General features: G+C 44.7%; 2 protein-coding genes across 3 annotated transcripts in view; one reads left to right on the top strand and one right to left on the bottom strand.

Moving 5' to 3' along the window:
• Positions 1–10,109, top strand: part of akap12b (A kinase (PRKA) anchor protein 12b) — a 58,859-nt gene extending 48,750 nt beyond the window's left edge. For both annotated transcript variants that reach the window (XM_055885254.1, XM_055885255.1), the window contains 2 exons: positions 1,937–6,505; positions 7,754–10,109. In XM_055885254.1, coding sequence (XP_055741229.1) covers positions 1,937–6,501 — 4,565 coding nt within the window. In that variant the 3' untranslated portion in view covers positions 6,502–6,505; positions 7,754–10,109. The remainder of the gene's footprint in view (positions 1–1,936; positions 6,506–7,753) is intronic.
• A 1,205-nt stretch (positions 10,110–11,314) lies between these two features.
• On the bottom strand, positions 11,315–20,057 carry zbtb2b (zinc finger and BTB domain containing 2b). The gene is made up of 3 exons (XM_055885256.1): positions 19,532–20,057; positions 15,432–15,612; positions 11,315–15,126 (listed from the first exon to the last, which is right to left on the bottom strand). The coding sequence occupies exons 2-3, from the start codon at positions 15,602–15,604 to the stop codon at positions 13,710–13,712; spliced, it is 1,590 nt and encodes a 529-aa protein (XP_055741231.1). The 5' UTR covers positions 15,605–15,612; positions 19,532–20,057; the 3' UTR covers positions 11,315–13,709.
• Between the last annotated feature and the right edge of the window lie 1,746 nt (positions 20,058–21,803).

The raw sequence follows: 21,803 nt of genomic DNA, 5'->3' as shown, positions 1-21,803 counted from the left end.
AGCTGTGTGTGATGGAATTCAGTTTAGAGGGATTTCTTTGTTGGGTGGGGGGTATCTGGAGACGGATTTCGTGGGGGGTAGGCCCATAGTAACATATACCACATACAGCTGAAACCAAGTATTGGGTACAAAAATAGTATTTTTCAATGGGAAGTGAATGGCTGCTGTAGACCAGTTTATATTTACAGCATTCTAAAAGAATTTCACCCTAACTCCGGGTGACTTGCATAGCTCACATTCCTCACGTCAAATCCATATGTCCAAAATAGTTGTTGGAAGCCTCACTCTCAGAAAAGCCCCAAATGAGTAGAATGTATATTACACAGATTTAGACTGAGTTGATGTGAAATTTGGTGAATGTTTTTTAAACTAGTGGTTATGTTGGTCAAAATAGTTTTTTTTGCCAATGAATGAAGGCAACTTTTTTTTCTTAGAGCAGTGATATTCCAGGAATGCCAGTCCAACATGTGAAGCTCCACTGCTGTAATGTAACAACAGGAAGTGAACAGATTACAGAGCTACATTTGGATGGCCAAACGCCAGAGTAGCATCATCTTCACTGCTAGTGCACTATTGAAACATTATGCTCCAACGGCTTGTGTCTTAGTTTAAAGTTTCCTTTGATATATTACCTTTTTTTCTCATATTGTTTCATTCTCTTAGAGAAATTTATGAGCAAAATTATTAATTAGTTGGCTCTAAAAACATAGGATTATCAGATTTGTCATTGGAAAAATTATTAATATTGAACTATAATCTCATACTGTTGTTTTATCTGTGTGTTGTGTGGAAATGTGTGTATGTGTGTGGAAATGTGTGCGTGTGCATGGTGCACATACTTGTGTGCGTGTTTTTATCTGTCAGTCAGAGGAGAGAGGGGGGGTCACTATGAGGATATGACCATGTTTGCCTGGTTAAACGACTGTGTGTGTCTCCCAGCCTTGGTGTGTATCTAGGTAAATTGAGATCTATGTATAAAAAAATGCTGTGAATTTGTTTTGAGAGTCCTTGGGCAGGCTGAGGACCCCCAGAGAAAAGACTCCCAGCAACAGATGTGACATTTCCCCTGCTGTAGGGGGATGTTAGAGGAAAGGGGGCCTCAGAAGTCTAAATGGCCTGTGAACTAAGCCCAACCCCAGCTCACTACCTCCACCCACTCCTGTCAAAACACAGATAGATATGGCAGAATTTCAGGCAGTGTGTGTGCGTTCTGTTTATCTCACCTGTCACTTCAACAGTTGCGTCTTCTTTCTGTCAAATAGAGAAACTAGTTCTTACAGTAGATGCATGAGAGTGGATAAAGTTATAGCTATAGTTTTGGAAAAAGCAACACAGCTGAGGGGGTTTGCAATATAGATGTAGGATCTTTAAAAAAGTAATTACTAGTTAGCTTATTAGTTAGCTAATCCTGCAGCAACAGGAAATGTGAATTATGTGGATTATAATTAATGGCCATTTTTATAGGGGTTGATACATTTTTTGTGAGGGCAAATAAAGTCTTAAATGTCAAAGTGGAAATTCTCAACAAAAGAGCAACAAAAGAGTGATCAAATGATGATCCTACATCTACACCCTTGCCTGTAAGCTTTCTTTATTTTGGGACTGGATCTTTGTCCAAGCGTTGGCAATGGAATTAATTTCATTGTTGTTGATTGGTGTCAACGATCAAACTTTATTTCTGGTCCTTGCATACTGCTTGATTAAATCCACTCGGGGTCAGCTATTACTTTTTTGATGTGGTTTAGGTCATCTTCATATGTTGAAGATGCCATTTGAGTTTTTAAAAATGGTTTTCTCCCATTTTCAATTTTCCCTGATACAGTCTTGTCTCTGGTCTGGCTCCCCCTATGTGCCTGTGAGAGAGAAAGAGTGTCTATCGGTTGTTGTTTGTGGGAATGGGTATATTACCTTACTTTTTATCTCTCTGTCATTTCAGTTGATGGCGTGTCCGTGTCTCAGAAGGAGGAGGTTCCTGAAACAATGGACTCCCTCCAGGCTGAGGTGCCCCCTCAGGTGAACGGAGAGAAGGATGAGAATGAGTCACCTGACACAAACAACATCACCTCTGCAGAGGAGAAGGAGGTCGAGGAGAAACCAGGCGAAGCCAATGAGGTGGGCTTCAAAAAGATCTTTAAGTTCGTTGGCTTCAAGTTCACTGTGAAGAAGGACAAGAATGAGAAGACGGAGCCGGTGCAGCTGCTGACGGTGAAGGACAAGGACGTGGAGGAAGGAGAGACCAGCGGGTCTGAGGAAACTAAAGAGGAAGCCACCACTACAGGGGAGGAGGTCAAATCTGAGAAGGAGAAGGCAACTGAGCCAGATACCTCCACCATTGAGGCTGACGCCACTCCAGTGGATGCCCCATCTGAGACCGTGGATGGAGAGGCTGCAGAGGCAGTCAGAGAAGAGGCTGCAGAGGGAGCTGCGGTGGAAGCTACAGAGAAAGAGCCTGAGGACCAAGCTGCAACTAACCCACCTGGCCAGGAGACCACTCAGTCCCCCTTCAGAAGGTTCTTTACACAGGGAATCTTCTTCAACCTGCGCAAGAAGGCAAGCATCAAGAAGCCCAAAGAGGAGGAACCAAAAGAGAAAGCTGCCGAGGAGGAGTTAAAGGAGGGAGAGGAAACAGCAGAGGATGTGGTGGAGGAGGATGGAGAGAAAGCAAAGGAAGAGGTGGAGGGAGAGGTGAAGGAGGTGGAACCAGTGACAACACCAGAGGAGGCTAAGCCTGATTATTCCACAGAAACTGAGACAGTGGAAGCACCTGTCAAAGAGATCAAAGAGGAGGTCCAAGTCGAGGTTGCAGTAGAAATGTCAGAAGCCGGTATTTCTGACAATGCCAAACCAGCGGAAGAGAAAGTTGAAGAGGCTGTGGAAGCAGACAACGCCCCAGTTGAGGTCAACACCGAGGCTGAGCTGCTCTCATCCCAGGAGAAGGTCAAGGCCCAGGGAAGCCCACTGAAAAAGCTCTTCACTGGGGCTGGCCTGAAGAAGCTCTCTACCAAGAAACAGAAGAAAGACAAGAAAGACGCAGAGGCCAAGCTGACCGAGTCTGGGGAACAGGCGGCTGAACTCCAGACCTCCACAGATTCAGCAGAGGTCCAGAAACCCGACAGTGGGGCCTCATCTCCAGAGGAGTCTGGTGAGCATGCCATCGGGGTGGAATCTGCCCAAGCTGAGGCCAGCCAAGAGGCTGATGGAGAGGTAACCAGCTCAGATGAAGGGAAGAAGAAAGAAGGTATCATGCCCTGGTCCTCCTTCAAGAAGCTGGTGACGCCCAAGAAACGCATCAAGAGGCCCTCTGAGAGTGAGGACGAGGCAACTGGTGAGAAAGCCAAGTCGGGCACCCTGTCCTCCACTGAGAGTGCCGTGTTTGTGGAGAAAGAGAAAGAGAAGGAGCCGGAACCCACTGAGGAGGACCCAAAAACTGAAACCACTGAAAAGCTGGAGGGCAGCACCGAGGAGTCCAAAAGGATGAAGATGGACACCTCAGTCTCATGGGAGGCCCTTATGTGTATGGGCGGCAATAAGAAAAGGACCAGGAAGACCTCTGACTCTGAAGATGAGGATACCAAAATCGAAGAGGAGGCGCCACAAGCTGGAGAAGAGCCGGCTAAGACCGCAGAGTCTCCTCTCGGAAGTTCCAGAGAGGCTGATCAGGAAAACACGGTGTCGTCCCCTGAACCATCGACTAGCCCCGCCGCGGGAGAGTCCCCCTGGGATACTCTCAAGCGCCTTGTCACCCATAGGAAGAAACCCAAAGCCGAGGAGAAGACAGATGAGTCCGGTGCCGAACCGGTTGTCTCAGACAGTGAAATCTCAAAAGAAGATTCCTCATTCTCTCTGAGGAAACTCATCCCTGGACGTAGAAAGAAGAAGCAGCTTTCCTCCGATCTGGGGTCTGGCGAGGAAGACTCTGACACACCAGCCGTGGTCCCCCTCTCAGAGTACGACAACGAGCATGCCAAGACTAAGGAAGAGGCTGAATTTGAAATGACAGTGGAGACAGTGGATGCTAAGGAGGCAGCACGAATCACTCAGGCTCAATCCTCCACCGAAGAGAGATCCCCCTCTTGGATCTCAGCCACGGCTGTTGTGGAAGACCTCCAGGAGATTCCACACGATCAGCTGAGCGACATCCCAGAAGAGGGTGCCGCCACCCCAAAGTCTGCTGACACCACCGTCACCGAGGACATTGTAGAGCAGACTTCAGAGGCTGTCACATGCCTGGAGCAGGAGCCTGAGTTGTCTGTTGCCGAGGTGACTGTAAAGATGATCCCAGACATGTCTGGAGAAAAGACCCCTGTGCCCCATGAGCCTGAGCCAGAGTCTCTGGAGGTCCTGCAGGAGGCTGTGGAGCTGGTCAATGAGCTCCCAAGCCTGACTTCCGTAGAAATCACAGAGGTTCAACTGGAGAATGCTGCGTCCATCCCAGAGCCCACACCGCCGATCGAGTTCACCGAGAGCGAATCAAAGGTTGTCTTGATGGTGCATAAAGAAACTGAGGCCACCGCCATCTGCACTGGCCTGGGCACCAAGGAGATTGCCAAGGTGGCGGTGGAGAAGCCTGTGATTCCCACTGTGGAGTGTCTAGCTGAGATCAGCGATGCTCTGTCTGCTGAGCTGCCAGTGGAGGATAAGGCTGATCCAACTGAGGCGGCTGATTTTATTGAAGAGCCAATGTTTGAGGCTCAAGTGGAGCAGGTCGAAAGCACATTCCTGGAGACCTCCGTAGAGAAGACTATTGAAGATATCCCAGAGCCTGAGATAGCCACTGAGGGTAAAGAGCCTGAAGTTGAAAAGCTAGCCGTGATCAATGATATCCAGACGGAGGCTGAAATCATCGAGGCCCCTGTAGTGACTGAGAACACCCCCAGAGTGGAGCTGGTGGACCCCATCACACCAACTGTCGAAGAATCCATTGCCGCTGACATTGTGGAGATCTCTGAGGAACCTGTCGTTGAGGTCAAAAGTGAGGAGATGGAGGTGGAAGAGACAGCTGCCATCAAAGACATCGCTCCTGTAGAGGAGGTGAATGAGCCCATCGCAAGAGAAATGGCTACCTCGCTAACTGACTTCGATCCGGCCACAGTTACTGAGGTGTGCGAGGCAGCCATTGCTGTTGTAGCCCCTGCTGAAGAGTTCATCATTGTCAAGGAGACTGTGTGCCTAATCAGCCCACCGTCCGTGAAAACCCAGCAAGTGGAGGTCCCGGAGGCCGTGGTGGTGGAAACAGTCTCAGTGGCAGTTGCAGAGCCTGCTGGTGATTACCAAATCCAAGTGAAAGTGACTGAGGTTGGTGTCACAGAGGCCGAGCAGACGAAGGAGGCAGAGACCATGGAGGAGAGGGGCTTGGTCATTGCTCAGGTGGTCATCCTGAACGCTGTGGAGAAAGTGTCTGAAGCAGAGGCTGAACCCGAATCGCCTGCCTGCATCAATGCCACCGTCACACCTGAAGACGCACTACCAGTCCAGGCAGTAGCAATGATAGAGAAAGAGATCGAACAAATAGCAGAGGAGAAACCTGTCATTGCTGAAACTCCTGTAGTCCAAGTTAGAGCACCAGCACCAGAAACTCCAGCAGAGGAGCCTGCTGCTCCAGAGGCACAAGCCGAGGCTGAAAACCCACCAAATGAAGTTCACGAGGCCGTTCAGGTCATTGAGACAATTCCAGTCATAGTTGAAATCACGGAGAGTATCATGGAAGAGGTTAACAAGGAGGCAGAGGATGTTGTCAAAGAGGGAGTTGAGGAGATAAAACAGGAAGTGGAATTAAAGCAAGCAGTGGAGGTCAACATAAGTGAGGAGAAAGTTGTAGAGGTTGAAGTTGTAGTAAAGCTGGAACAGACAGAGAGTGAGTCATATGGAAAGGTAGAGGAGGAGATCAAAAAGGTAAAGAGCAACGTAGAGGCAGTAGAGGTTCAGGAAGTTCTACAAGCTGAAGTAATCAAGCTGGTTCAGGAAGTGATAGCAGAAGTTCCCGTTCCAGAGGCAGCTGATGAGAAGTCAGAAGCAGCGGTGGTGACAGAAGAGACCCCAGTACCAGAGGGGCCCACAGAGACCCCGAAAGCCCCAGCCCAGCCAAAGGAGACGACTGCTGAGGTTGTGGGCCCACATACAGTACACGTGGTCAATCAGGCGGCACAGATCATTGAAGAGAAGGAAGCAAAGGAAATACAGATGGAGGAGGTGGTGGAAATCGATCCCATTGTAAGTGCACCAGGGACAAAGGAAGCCCTGGCTAAAGAAGTCACACCAGCCCCTGAATCCACACCAGACACCCCAGCTGTGACTGCCAGCCAAGAGGCCCCTGCTAACATCGTGGAAGAGGAGGTTGCCGTCGCCATGGCTGTGACAGTTGCCAGACCAGCGGAGGCAGGGGTAGAGAAGGCGATGCCAGTGAAGCGTGTGGAGGTGATGGCGCAGGTGATCGAGGTGATCGAGGAGGCAGTGAGGGAGATTGAACCTGTCTCATCCACAGAGCTCACAGCTACATCGTGAGCAGGTAAGCAGTCTATCTTAAACAATTACCTGTTTATGATTAAGTAATGAGTTGATGTTTATATGTCAAAGAGTCCCAAAAATATTTCCCCACAATTAAATGGATGTAGCTAATGTTAGTCATGCTACATATTTTAGAGACATCTGATCACACCGTCTCCCTTGTCTTCTAACACAAGAAAGTGAAAGAAAGCGGCTCCTAGTATTTGACCAAGGTACCAATTCTAGACATGTTATTAAGGTTATTATGTTCAACTAGCATGATGAAAAGGTTCATAGAAAAGAGTACACTATTTTCATTTTTTTATTTCCAGAATTCCTTTGTCAACATATCAAACAATCTTCTCATGGTGGCTTTTTTAAAACATCAATGGGCTCTATTTTTATCAGGGGGGAGGGGGGAGACTTTCCGGCTGACCAGATGAAACAGCTTTTGTTCGAGGTACGAGTAACCTGGGGACATTTTATATCAAAGCAGGAATGCCGTGGTTGACCCCTAGTTTGTAGGACGGAGTCTATAAAGAGAAGCGGTGTGTGAGGGGCAGATGGACTGACAGACTGATTATGATTCCTCTCTCATCCTCCTCCTTTTCTCCCTTCATCCCAGATTCAATATAGAGTCAAGCAAACATGTCAGAATAACCTACATGTTTTTAAGATTAAGAGCACTTTATTTGTCAATTCTACACAAGGTCCAACTGAAATTGTACTTGAGCATCGGGCGTAGCCCTGTTAAATGTTTAATAAGTAATAACGCAGCACTGCAGCAATGAAGAGGAGTTAGTGAATTACTACAGGCTGAAAGCAGCATTGGCGCAGCAGTAGTCCCACTAAGCATACTGAGTCATAAAAACAAACCAAGAGAAATGGATGACGGAGCAGACAGAGTAGAGGGGAGGGAGGAAGAGAGGGGAAAGGAGCAGAGAAAGAAAGAGAGGTATAAATGAGAGAGGGAGAGAGACATGTAGGGGGTTCTGAGTCAGCAGTACTGCAGTCTACAACATCCCAAAAAACATTTTCCACTCAGGCGTATGAGGCACTAAGTTCTCCTGTTTCAAACTACTCTCAGATGCAAGTAAGTGTCTTATTAGAACAATCCATTAGAAGAAACAATCCATCACTGAATGAAGTTTTCTAAATAACTCAAGTAATTTCCTAATTGTTATCCACAGGTTGGAGACCAGTTTTTGATATGTGTTTCCAAGGATAATGGTACCCATTTACTAATAACATTTATTTATTTATACCCTAGCTGTAGATGCAAGATGGTTGCCTGGGAGATGGACTGTCCTGACCAGGAAGTGAGTGATAGTGAGAAAGCGAGAGAGAGAGAGAGAGAGAGTGAGAGGATGCACTGTGGAGACACACTGAGACTGAGTTCTACCCCACCCTGCCCAGAGTGATTGAGTGACTGAGCTCCACCCCACCCTGCCCAGAGTGATTGAGTCACTGAGCTCCACCCACCCTGCCCAGAGTGATTGAGTGACTGAGCTCCACCCCACCCTGCCCAGAGTGATTGAGTGACTGAGCTCCACCCCACCCCCTCTTTCCTTCCCCCATGCCCCTGTCCTTCAGCACCAGCCTGTCACACAGAGGTGGCATCCCCACCCCACTGGCCCTCCATAGGTGAAGATCTCCCTACACACATACTAAGCCACAGTCCCGCACCTTTGAAGCTTCCCATCTGGCTTGTAATCAATGTGATGTACTTTTTCTGTTTTGACGACCTTCCATCGCCCTTGCTGTGGCTCGGGAGTCTGCTGTCCCGTTGTGTGTGTGTGTGCGTGCGTGCGTGCGTGCGTGCGTGCGTGGTCTCAGAGTTGGAGGATTATTATCTTGTATATTGTATTTATATCTTATGCGTATTCTCTCATTCCCCCATCCATCCATATATTTTTTGTATGGAATATGTGACCCATTTTCTCAAACATATGTAAGACTTAGATTCAAAGATAATGTCTGTATTTTGCAGAAATTCTAACTCAACCATGGTACATATGTGATTTCAATGGCGGTGTCCGATATCATTGATTGCATTGCAGACGATGACTTAATGTGAAGACAGGGAGTGAGGTGAAAGCCAATAGGAGTGCAACAATCTTACAAAGATTTTACTTTAAGCTTTGACATGTTCTGTCACACTGTACTTCCCTTCACCTTTCAGCCTGACAATATATTTTCAGCTCCTACTGTAGATAAAACATACTTCACTGCCTGAACGACTGTGAAAAAAGTATGTCTTTGATTATCGTGTAAAAATACAATAAAACACTTATCTCAACCTGGTTTGATATTGTGAGAGAGGTATTTGGTGACACTGAATTATTAATATGCAGTGTACTATGATGGACATACACTTGCATGGGGAGAGTAACATATATCTCACAATGTTAGATTGTCTTGTATTTTCAAGTGTATGACTTCTGTTAACGTTGTGGATAGCACTTCAAAATCTGTGTAATTGCTTGATCTCTTGAAATGGTGATCTATCCGTCCATCTCTGGTGTAGTGTATGCTCGTAGGGAGGATTGTATGCTAGTTTGGAGTGTACACCAGTTATTTGGCGCCCTCTGCTGCCGATAGAGACTATCACATCTCTCAGTCGATATATTTTACCATTCACACTGGTGAGTGCTGTTATTGTATGTTTATGTTTGAATGTTGGAAATGTTTACATTTCATTGCATTTTAAAATGAACATTGTTTGCTGTAAAATACATTCCACACACACACATGCATTTCATGTTGTAACTTGTGTGACAGTACAGTAAGTCATAACCTCACTGATTTGGCAACAGTGAGGTTTTTAAATGGTACAAACTACTCAATCACAAATCACATGGTACCAGACAAAGATAAAATCTTATTTTGATGTTTATATGTAGCCAAGCCAAATTGACTTAGGGTAGGTTATCCATGGTTGCTAACATGATAGAACATCAGCAGGAAGAAATGTGTCCAATTTGTCTCAAATGCCTCATTCTGGGTCAGCCTGATTTACTTATCTTCAAGTCAACTTTTATTTACCAATGAAATTCAAATGCTGATTTAGGGATTAGTTAGGGTGGCTAGATGAGCCAATTCTGTGGGCACATACTGTGAGAATGGAGTGCTTCCTATTTATCCCTCGGATGTCAAAATGATGATTGACAATATAGCTCTAGGCTTTACACCTCACAAAGCTGACTGACCAATGAGACACGAGAGAAATCCTAGAAGCCTAGACCACTATATCTGGTCACTGTTTCACTTTACTTTGACTGTGGATTTGTCACACACATCCATAATGTTTGTTTTATGTAAAATAGTACAAATAAATAATAAACAGTCTGTGTTCACTGCTTATTCTATTGCATTTAGTTTGGAAACCCCTCCATCTTAGATCCACCCAAGCTTTTTGTAACACAATCTAACTGTGAACCTGGTAACATCTGTACAAATTGTGTACCTATGCACTTCAAAAAATGATATTGTAATAACCTATAAGCATATAATGTATCTGTAGCATGGACTTTATTCTGTCTTTTACATTTTCCAAGCTGTTAATAGTAGATACAAAAACCTGTCTATATTTCATTCAAAAATAAAGCTAGCAATATAAAAATGTGTGCCTGAGTTCCTGTGTTTCTATCTGGTTCTGAACTACTTTTAGTGTATTAATTATCACACATGAAACCGATACCATCATACTGTAAAAAGATTTGGAGAATGATGTCCAAGGTGAGGATGCCACGAAACATCTTGCAGAAGTAATATTGGCAAGACACCATTGCATATGGTCCTCAAGATGTTTAAATGTTTGAAAGATCACAAAAATAAACTGTCTTACTTCTGGCTTACTTTTGACTCTGTAGTATGGATTAGTAATTATTACAGATTTTTCAAAACATGGACAAATATCAGTTAACGGGATTCTCCTACATGGCTTTTACATATCCACAAACTTCAAAGTGTTTCCTTTCAAATGGTACCAAGAATATTCAAATCCTTGCGTCAGGGCCTGAGCTACAGGCATTTTAGATTTGGGTTTGTCATTTTAGGCGAAAATTGAAAAAAAGGTGCGGATCCGTAAGAGGTTTTTAAGGTCCAACGCAGCCGTTTTTATCTCAATAACAAATATTGTCTAGCTAACAATTAAGTACCTTACTGTGATTGTTTTCAATTGTCAAAAGGAAACAAAAAACAATTCTTAAGAGCAATTTCTCAAGCAGAATGTATCTAGGACTGTCTGGGAGTGGTCTGAGTGGGGAGGTGAAATCTGAAAACTTGCTATTATTGGCAGAGATTTGGAACTCTCTTTGTTATTGGTCTATTAACTAATTTACTGCCTAGTGACCAAAACTCCATCCCCCAAAAACTGGTTGTAATTTCAAGTGGTCTTTTCAAACACTAAACTGCATTGGGCCTTTACACTTCAGTCCCACTGCTCTATCTAGTATAACTTGCCTGGACCAAGTTGTCAAGGAACAAGCCAGTTAAAATGGTGAACAGCTCTGTAAATCATGAATGTTTTAGCTTGGTTCTGTTGTGAGTTATTAACTAGAAAAGTCGAGTAAAACTCTGAATTTGAATTGAATGCAGAAATGACATTACAGACCCAAGTTTTCCCCACCCTACAGAGTAATACAACACCACCACTGCCCTATAAGGAGGGAGAGGAGCCAAAACCCTTTTATGAAGTGGAGACATCTTGTAACATCTTCTGGATCAACTAATTCCAATACATTGACATTAGCCCAACACCAATCCATTATTTAATCCAACAACCATGTGTTCATTTGATGGGGTTGATGAAAGACTGGGAAACCCTCAGTAGCGATGTCTAGAGTTTATTTAACCAAAGCCAAAAGATGAGTAAAACATCTGAAATCAAACATGCATGTATTCTTGGGATGAACACAGCTGAATAAGAAATAATTAATCATGCCATAATTCTGCAAAACATCTCTTTAATTGTTCATTCTTCACTGTGAAAATGTAAAATAGTTTTCTTTATTATTTACACAGAAGACTAACTCACGTTCCTGAGAACACAGAGATATCACAGTACATGTTCAACTGAGCTTTGGGAGGGCAGCAGTGTGCTCGCTCCAGGATCATAGGTAGGGGACTTTCCCCTCGCCCTGCTTCCCCATTAACCCTGAAACTTGTTTCCAAAAATATCCCAACACAGAAAAGACAAACCGCTTGCATAAATACACATTTTATAATTGACACAGGGAAAGACGTTAAGCTGTTAGTTTACACCTACGACCAATGTGGTTGAACATTGTACAACTTGAGCTCAGCAGGGAGAATCCAGAGACTAACTGATGAGGAGAAACATGTGCTATATGTTGACCTCTGAGAAGTACACTTCAGTAGTATTCACTTCACAATGCCTGAATATACTATAACACAGCTTGAGTCACGAGATAAATAGCAGTCCTTCCCCGTGTAAGCTCACTTTTATATTGTGTCTTTAAGCTAATGGAAATGTGACTGAACTGTCTAATTTGCTCAGTTAGCCTGAAGACTCCATTAGTGCTAAAGTAGTATGGAACCCTAGTCCCAGTTCAATTTGGCCCCACCCTGGATAGAGTGTAGATAGGATAGGCATAAACCATATTTACTATATGGATGGCCATTTTTCTTTCAGCTAGTCTATGAGATCCAAAAGGATAGAACGAAGCTAGAGGACTAGGCTAGGGGTCAAAATGGAACTGGGCCCGACCCTCCCTGCCACCAAACTGTACTGTACAAACAGAGGAAAAGAGTAACTGCAAATGAAACCGCAGCAGATTAAGATAAATATCATACTAGAATTTTGTCAGTAACACCAAGGCCTTGAATGGAAAGAGATTGACAACAAATATACATACACCTTCACTATACTAAATCAATCGTTTTCTAGATTGGAAACCAATTAGTAATATACAAACTTTGCAATAAAAAATATGATTTGTAAATATAGCACTGTATATAAAATTAGAAAGGTATATCCAACACAAAATAAGGTCTTTAAGAACAAATTCAAGCAAATGATCATCAATTGGCAAGGTGTACAATATTGTACAGAATTGAAAACTCCCTTCAATACATGTAGGCATCAAAATATGATAACATAAATGTGTTTAAAATGCACAGATAGTAGCTATTTAAAATAAACAAATGTTTATAAAAATGGCACGACTGTAAACATCACCTATAAAGCTACAGTGCTTGCTACTGCTTTGAGGCCTCGGTTGGAGTCACCAACACAATCCTAACGATGGGCCTAGATTGCCCTGTTTCGTCTATGGCAATTGTGCTTCTTTTCATACCCACAGTTGGCACACGTTGCACAAAAAGTAACAAAATGGTTGCTCAAAACAATGTACAGAAGGGAAATTATACCACAGAATTATGAAATTTCATGGTACATGTTCTGCTTACAAGGTTGCTGAAAACTGCCAAAGGAAGACACAGCCTACTGGACTGGACCTAATAGGCCATGGAATGAGGTTGATTCTGGACTGGGCATATACTTATTTCATCAGTATTCTGCACCAGATAACACTTTGGGAAAGGAGCTACTTTTTCATTTACAGCAGATGTGTTGAGACCACCATTCGGTCTGCACCTGCCTGCCTGTTGCTTCCCCTGGTATCTGCTGCACCATTTGATTGTAGAGAAACATCACTTCCTCCGGAACTCTCTCTCAACTTCCTGTTCCTGTCTGGAGCTAAAAGCTGAGTGAGAGGCTCGACCACAGCCAACGGCCACTTTAAATTAAGTAACAGAAACCAATGTGACAGACCTATGTAAATGAAGCACCAGAAAGAGACTGAGAATACGACAAAGCCCTAGTCATAATTACACCACGAACTCAACTGCAGCACATATTTTGAGAAACATATAGCGACATACTACTTAGCCAATTGGTCAGTGACATATGCATAGGAGAACAAATGGGCCAACAGATGCAACGTCATGTTGGAAAGAAGACTTAGTACAGTGTGTGGTTTTCACATGGACACTTAATAGACAATTCCTACTGAAACAAGTCCAAGTCTCTGGCTTTGCTGTTAAATAAACCTGAGGAAGCATTTTCAGTAGATATAAAACCCCTCCTATATACCTCTAACTAAATCTTTAGCTTAACTACTGACCATCATTTACCAAAGAAAATAATAAACATACTGTATATAAGAGAATAAAAATATAAGACTGGTTCTGGTGCTGTGGCGCTACTCCACCAAGATCTGCTCAGTTTTAATGGCTGTAATGAGGGTGGCGGCGCCGGACGAATCAGAGCCCTCGTCTTTGGGAAACTCCTCCCCCTGCAGCAGCCGCACCCCTGACTGCCCCTGCAGGCCTGCTAGAGCCCCTTGGCTGAAGCACAGGTGCTTGATGACCTCGTTGGGGCTGGAGAAGGTGGTCTCACAGACATTACACTTGTAGGGCCTGGCCGAGCCCAGGAACAGCGCCTCCATCTGGCTGGTGTCGTCCCCTGCAGCACACAGCTCCATGCTCTGCCGGTCCACCATGGTGTAGGCATCGGCGCCCTGGGTCAGGCACACGTGGCGAGCCGCCTGGTTGGCACGACAGAAGCTCTTGCCGCAGGCGCTGCACTTGTAGGGCTTTCCCGTGTGGATGTACATGTGCTCTCGCCAGTGGCTCTTCTGGATGAACTTGCGTCCGCAGGTGGCGCACTCGTACTTCCTGCGCTTCACCTCGCGGTCCAGGTCAGCACTCTCCAGGTTGTCAATATCCGCAATGTCCGATGGAGGTGGGGTGTCGGCCTGGGACTGACACCCGGTCGCCCACCCCGACAACTCTGCTCTGGGAGAGTCCATGCTGAAACCAGAGGGAGGTGCTTGTTCGCTGTCACTAAGCATCTCAACTGTCATGGCAGTGGACCGTTCTCCACCTCCCCTTAGCAGTACCTCCTCTACCTCTGGTGTAGTGGCTGCTCCTCCTCCTGGGAGGACAGGTGAGTGTGCACCGCTGGGCTTGGCCACCAGAGGGAGCCGGGCTAGGCTGTGCTGCAGGAGGTGCTCCCTCAACAGGCTCCTCTGGTTGAAGCGGTTGCCACACAGGTGGCAGGAGTAGTGCTTCCTGAAGGAGGCATTCCTCTTCATGATGCTCGGCTTCACATGGAGAATGGTGTTGGAGCTACCCGAGGAAGGCGCCTCTCCTGTCGGGGTGTTCCCTCCATGCTCCTCATACGAGGCCCGTTGGCCGCTGGTCGAAGCCTCCACCATTTCCTGAAACGAAGAGTCCAGCTTGGACACGTGGTTGGTGAATGCCGCTGTTACAGCAGACGTGGACGGATACTTCCTGTCAGGGAGGCTGTCCAGGTCAAAAGGCGAGGAGAGCTGGCGCCGGACGGGCAGCCTACCGGACAGCGCAACCTGCTTGTCAGAGATCTGGATGCCAAAGAGGGAAGTAGAGAGGGGCAGGCTGGGCTCTGGGTGGGAGAAGGCTGTCTGGCTGGCCAGGCTGGCCTCCTGGAGGAGGGGGTAGGCGTGGAGGAACTTGACCCCCTGCTCCAGCCGGGCTGGGTCGATGAGCTGAGGGGCCAGCTTCCCTGTGTACATCAGGTTGAGGAGGTAGCTGAAGATGTCTGGCTGGATGTCGGCTGCCTTCAGGCGGACACAGTCACTGAAAAGAGAATTCATGGTATAAATAATACTTTATGTATCGGCCACATCAAAACGTCTTGGAAATTGAAAACACTTATGATGAAAACAAAAGCTTTTATTGATCACCATACATAAACATGGTCCTTTCCTTATTGAGTTGCACATATTCTACTATAACCTTTAGGTGAACTTGTTTGAACAGTCCAAGCAGGGCTGTATTGGGTTTCAACTAAACTTTCTCAGTTGTAAATCATTAGTAAACGTAATGTTAGCCTAGCTTAACGTCGCCTACAGATAGAGCCGATGCCGTGTAGTTTACCATACCTGTCCTGGTGTATGAAGAGCATTCTGAAGTAGTTTGAGAAGGCAGCCAGCACGGCCTTGTGGGCTTTGAAGAAGACGTCGCCGATGGCGATGGTACAGTCACACAGGAAGCCAAACTCCCTCTGAGCGTTGAGCTGCTGCAGGAGGATAAGACCATGGTTGGCCAACTCCATTCTTCAACCTGCACATAGAAAGACACAAAGACGAAGGCAAGTAAGTCAGTTGGTTAGTTTCCTGTCTGGAAGAGGACCACAATGCCACCAAAGAGAGAAGTCTGAGAGGGCCACTGACAGCTCTGTATCACCACAACAAACTCCAATGTAGGCTAACAAAACAAACACTGTTGTTGAATCGAGGCAATTTATTTTTTTATTTTCTGATACATACCATGTAGCCTAGGCTAGCTTACGAGTTAATGTATGAGCATACTCTTTTAAATGTAACATCTTTAAAATACCAAATCTAACATATTTTCATCAAATGTATTTCAAAGCAGGGAAGGGCTCTTGTCCTAAACATAGCCTAACAGCTCAATGTACAATAAGTACAAGGAGCTGTTTAACATCAGATGACCTGATCTCAGAGATTATGAGGTTCGCAGAGCTATTGACTGGATGGTTTTTCCACAAGGCTGGCTTTAACCACGTTAGCAAAAGCGTTCGATGGGAAAGGAGACAGAATGGGTGGTTTCCTTATTGACCTCTAGGCTGCAGCTTCCGGAGGACTATTCACACAACCCTACAAGCTGCCTGAGGGGACAGGATGCAGAGGAGGGGTTAACCTACCGTATATTTAGGCTAGAAGAACATCCATTTGGAAGAAAGAGTACACCCATTGAATGTATTTTTCCTTGCAGTTGTCAGTTGAACAAAAACGCCTGTATAAAACAAAATGGATGATGTGGAATAAGACACCTAAAAGTTCCTCCGATATCCATAGACCTCAGTCACCTCACCTCTGAACCCTCAGCATCTCCAGAAGGAGTGCAAATACCGCCATGGAATTCCAGCCAATCTGAAGTGTCAGATAGAAACCGACAGATCCATGGAATAAAGGTGTATGGTTAGGTAAGTAGCCTAATCTCTTCTGGCACAATCTGCTCTCAGTCCTTTGACGGGATTCCAACCCCCTCGCATGCCTACGCCCTTTGAACCCTTACTCACAGGGAGTGTGCTCTCTGCTCTGGCCACCAAGACAGCTGCAGTTGACCCCTAAAGGTCACCACGGGATTGGAGGCTTTTGGGCGTCACATGATCAGGTTTATGTATATCTACACATTCCTGAGGCAAGACTGACTGGTTCCACCCCTCTACCAATGGGAATGGAGCCTGCAGGATATAACACCCATTCTCTCACTATACCACACAGGAACACCACAACACTCAAGTCAAAACCCTGGGCAGTAGGCACTAGGCTGACTCAGGAGCCTTCTCTTTACATGTACATAAGGAGGAGGGCTGCCCAGTGGCGACCCGTCGTTCAGGCCAGGTGGGGCAGAGCCCCATCTGCTTTGAGACCCACATGTGTTTAACAAATAACTTTTATTTTTTGGAGGGCTTTCCTGTTTTGCATGTTATTGTGGCATTAACACATATGAGTTTGCAAACAATGTAAAAAAAATAATATATATATCATTGAGTTAATAAAGCCGCATACAAACATGGTCTCTTTTTCGTTTTCTTGGGTATGCAGGTGTTTCAGCCTAGCTCAGTGCTTTCTGTGGTGGTGGGGCAAGCCAGCAGAAAATATGGAGTGTTGCGCAGTCATTGGCTCAGTGTTCTGTCACTCATGGGATCTTTACATCACTCCCAAGTGTAAGAGCAGACCTTGAAAATTCGAGCCATAGAAGTGCCCATCCATGAAGGCTCAAGGTCATTGGCCACAGATAAAAAGACGTCAAATCACGTTATATGTACAGTAGCTTCAATTGGACTGATCATGTCAACATCATACTTTCACCATCTTAGCTAGCAGTCATCATGAATCAAGTTGACAATCTACTGGCAAATCCTTTTAAATCCTTGTCATATGAAGAGAAATTATAGACTAAACGTATCGGTGCTCATCGGCCATAAACATTACACAACAAGTTGGAAATCACAAATTTAACGAGTGGTTTGGAAGGAATCAGTGACAGTGGCTGGTCCCAAATCTGGGTATTAAGGGGCTCTTTTCCAAGTTTAAAATTATAAACATTCAACATTGGCCATGCTGTCAATGAAGCATGAATTGTGCCACGCTCAAAACAACTTAACTGGGAGAACCGCCACGCCACCTTCCTGTTCAAGTGAGCCGAGCACAACAATGTGAGTCCAAAAATGTATTGTATGCTGCTTCATAAATTATGTAATATGCCAGAGAGATATGTATACTGTAGCTAAGAAAGTAATACTAAGTGTATGCTGTGTAGTTAGGGCTCCCAAGTGGCGCAGCGGTCTAAGGCACTGCATCTCAGTGGGAGAGGTGTCACTACAGACCCTGATTAGATTCCAGGATGTATCACAACCGGACGTGATTGGGAGTCCCATACGGCGACGCACAATTGGCCCAGCGTTGTCCGGGTTAGGGTTTGGCCGGTGCAGGCCGTCATTGTAAATAAGAATTTGTTCCCAACTGACTCGCCTAGTTAAATAAAGCTCAAAAAGATGTTAGTAGCCCATGTACCTCAACCTAAAAAATGTGGTCTATTTACCACTCTTAATTTCACCTACTGTTCTGACTGTAGCCTATAACCTGTTTTACAGAAATGTAATCATTGAATATTGTAAGAGCTTTCATTGTCTGCTTAGATGCCCCCTTTATTTAACCTACGGTTCTAATTTGGTGTACAGGGAGAACACTGTAAGATTGGCCCATGTTCTGAATTCTGTCGCTGTATATTTCAAAAGTGCTAAACAAATAGTTATATTGACTAATGTTACATCCGTCCTAGCTCGCTCTTTGTCTCAATCGAAATTACGGATTGCCTCTTATCCGCTTGTCATCCCCTTATGCCATAGCTTGTACATCTCATTTTGTCATTAGAAACGTCATTTGTTTAAGCAAGTCAGCCATATCAGCTATGTTTTTCTAAAAGGCAGTAAATGAGGCTGATGCCAGACAAGGCTCCGCTGATAGCCAGGTGCAGCAGCGGTAAGATATTGGGACTGCTGTTGGGACAGCTTTATATAGGCCCTAACAGTTAGCAGGCACCGTCTGTCACCGTTATAGTGCAATTAATGTATTATTTAGTGTTGTGGCTTTGCTGGCATGCATTCCACTTTTTTATTTTGCCCCACCAAGATTTACATGCTAAAATCGCCACCTAATCTGGAGTTGTCTGAAGAGATGAAGAGAGCAACTCTCAATCTGGTCCAGACACAATAGTCTACTACTACTGCTGGAAGACACTGCAGGCTAATGTTGCAGCCTTGGTGGTGATTAAACAATATTGACAAATGTGTTTATTAAATCCATTCTGGCAAATAAAATAGCCTGCCTTACATTATCAGAAAATACCATCATGATATTTTGTGTAGAGGCAGACATCCAGCAGTCCATTTTTGAGACCTGTGACACTCAATAATTATGAATGAGTCATTTAGTAATAGTAAACCTTTGAACAGTCACTCAAGAATTAGGAATCTAGCAGTAAAGTACCATGTGTTCATAGTAGTCCTATGTGTTTGTAAGAAAGCGCCGCCCCTATTGTAGACACGTGGAACGGCCCGATATCCCGCAGAGAAACCACTTCCGCAGTACGTTTTCGTCCAAAACAAAAAAATAGCCCCTACAAAACCTATAGGTGAACGCCTATGCTGCTGGCATGTCTAGTTTAGCTATAGACCCACGCCTCGGCAAGTAACAAAATTATTTTAATCGGTTTCATTTAGGAGCTGAAACGGTGTGTTCGAGCGCGCCACGAAGGCTCAGGCGCTAGCCTCTGCTTTGCCCACCCCGACTAGAGGAGCAGTGTAGCGAAAATAAACGGAGCCTCATGAAATGGACAAGGGGTGGTCGCCGAATACATTTCTTAAACTTCAAAGTGACCGATTTATTGAAACCGTATATAAATTACATCAGTCGGTATACAAAATGTAATGACGTGCGGGTAGACTTACCTTTCTACTCTGCTTGCCTTGAATCTGTGGAGTTAGTCGTGTTGTTGTTTGTTACCGGAGGACTTGTCCGTTGGGCTTGCAGCTGCTCTGTTCCTCTCAAGAAGCATTGGTTGCGATGGTCGTCGGTGTTTTCCGGTCGGGTTACGTTACAATCACATGACTATGTAGGGCACTTAAAAACAGCAGTTCGCTTAACGGACGGGGCGCCTGACAAATTCTCTTTGGGAAGGGAACCGTAACCGCCGTGTGTCACTGTGAATAGAGAATTGTATCCTCCTCGTTACAGCTAAACGAAAAGGACTATAGAGGGCGAGCACTGTATGATAATTTATTCAATCTCCGGTTGGGGCACGTTAAACAAACCGATGTAGGGGGAAATAGCCGTAGGTCGCCAACCCCACCCCCACACAAACAGATAACGTTTAACGTAGTCTACAATCGTGACTGCATTTGCATTTTCGGTTGGTAGCAAACAAGCGCTTCCTGTAAACAAACGAATTTACCGCCGCGGTGAGTCTCTGGCAACTGTCGCGAGGCAGACGTTCGTACCCAGATTGTTGGCTGCTTTTGGTTCAATTTGTAAATTAGAATTCTGGGGTTCTCAAAGTGCGCGAGGGCAATGAACTAGTTAACTTTTTAATTTAATTTCAGTATATTTTGTTAGGCCTAATCTAGTCCCCCATGAATTAGTTTAATTCGACTATGTTGGTTACAAATGTTAAAATGTGTTTCAGATTATAGGATAAATTGCAATATACGTTTCATGGTGCAGAACATGTATGATTTGCAAGAAATTACTTTGGGGCATTTATGTATGATTATGGGTGTGTTTTTCCTCTATTTGTCAGTGGTAAATACTTCAGAAAATCCTCCTGGCTATTTCAAGCCTAAAAGGACCACTACAGTTGTCAACTGAGGTGTTTGCTGTGCTACAGTTGATTAACAGGGTCATTTTATATTTTCAAAAGGAGGAGTCAAATACAATTCAAGAGGATCTTGATCCAGGACATGAACCACCAGCAGCCACCAACCTGATAAAACATTAAAGAAACACCACTGTACAACACTCCTTATGGCTGCTTATTACATGGTTATATGCTGCTTATGACAGTGTAGGAGGCTTTGTTACAGGGTTCAATATAAGTGCTACTGCTACCCATATTCCTCATGGTCAGAATTCTGGCCATATCCACGGACTTCTGTGGCATTCTCAACAGGATGTGAGCTAGCATGACCAGGGAGAGAGAAAACACACACATCGCCTGCCAGGAAACTCAGGAAGTGTGGGGGGGAACTACACACACACAAATACACACACACAGATTAACTAGTAGGCATACAGACACACAAATACACACCCATAGTCATAGAGGGCACAAACTTAGACACCCACACACCAACTTTGTCATTGGATACACAGGAGTCTCTAGGGCACAGTGACCTGTGAAACTCATTGGAATGGATAGATGTTGCCTAATTCAAACACAGAAGCAGAGCTTTCCTCAGGGCTGAGTTTCAGGTTTTAAAGCAGACATATGAAACACTGTAGAACTCCGATCTGATTAATAGACCAGACAGAGAGTTTAAGAGCAAATTGGTTGAAGGAGACTCCCTTAGATACAGAGATGGAGTAAAAAAGAAAAGGGCTAAAGGATATAAAAGAAGGAAACAAAAACAATAATATGAGCTTTTAGAACTAGTGCCGCCTGGCACTGCTAGATACTACTACTGTGTGAGATGTTAATATGACTGTCCCTCTCATTTCCATTAATATACAGGGGCTCTATAGCGAGATAAAAGAGGTTTAACCATAAACAAAACTCAAGCTGATGCTAGAAAAAGGGTGACGGAAACTAAAGCATGTTCAAAGTGTTTGGGAGTTGATTGAAAGAGGCAGACTAGATAAATGCTATGTTCAGAGCTCCACTCCGATTCACACTTGAAATCAATAATTTTTTATCAATATAATTTCCCCCCAGACCATAGGAGAGCTGCCATCTGGGCAAAGTGCATGCACAGTGAACACATGCATGCGCCCACACATGTCCAGTGAACAGGCCATTCAAATGAGACGCTGGAATTTCACATGACTGCCCACAACACTGATTTGCACTAAATAGATTTTTCCATACAGGGTAAATAACACTTACACTATATTGAATCTTCATTAAACATATCACTTCAATTTCTGTTTTAAAGCATATGAGAGAATATATCAATAGGCTACAAAATGTGATTACAATAATCAGTCACTCGGACAAGCAAATCTGAA

This window comes from Salvelinus fontinalis, chromosome 27, assembly GCF_029448725.1.
Source record: "Salvelinus fontinalis isolate EN_2023a chromosome 27, ASM2944872v1, whole genome shotgun sequence".
Lineage (NCBI taxonomy): Eukaryota > Metazoa > Chordata > Actinopteri > Salmoniformes > Salmonidae > Salvelinus > Salvelinus fontinalis.
The sequence above is the reverse complement of the archived record's forward strand: the minus strand, read 5'-3'. Positions and strand labels throughout refer to the sequence as shown.

Bases quoted from the DNA above. Each gene is read 5' to 3' on its own strand.
- zbtb2b (XM_055885256.1), bottom strand. From the start codon at position 15,604: ATGGAGTTGGCCAACCATGGTCTTATCCTCCTGCAGCAGCTCAACGCT. The intron at 15,127-15,431 runs GTATGGTAAACT...TTCTCTTTTCAG, and splicing joins CTCTTCATACACCAGGACAG to TGACTGTGTCCGCCTGAAGG.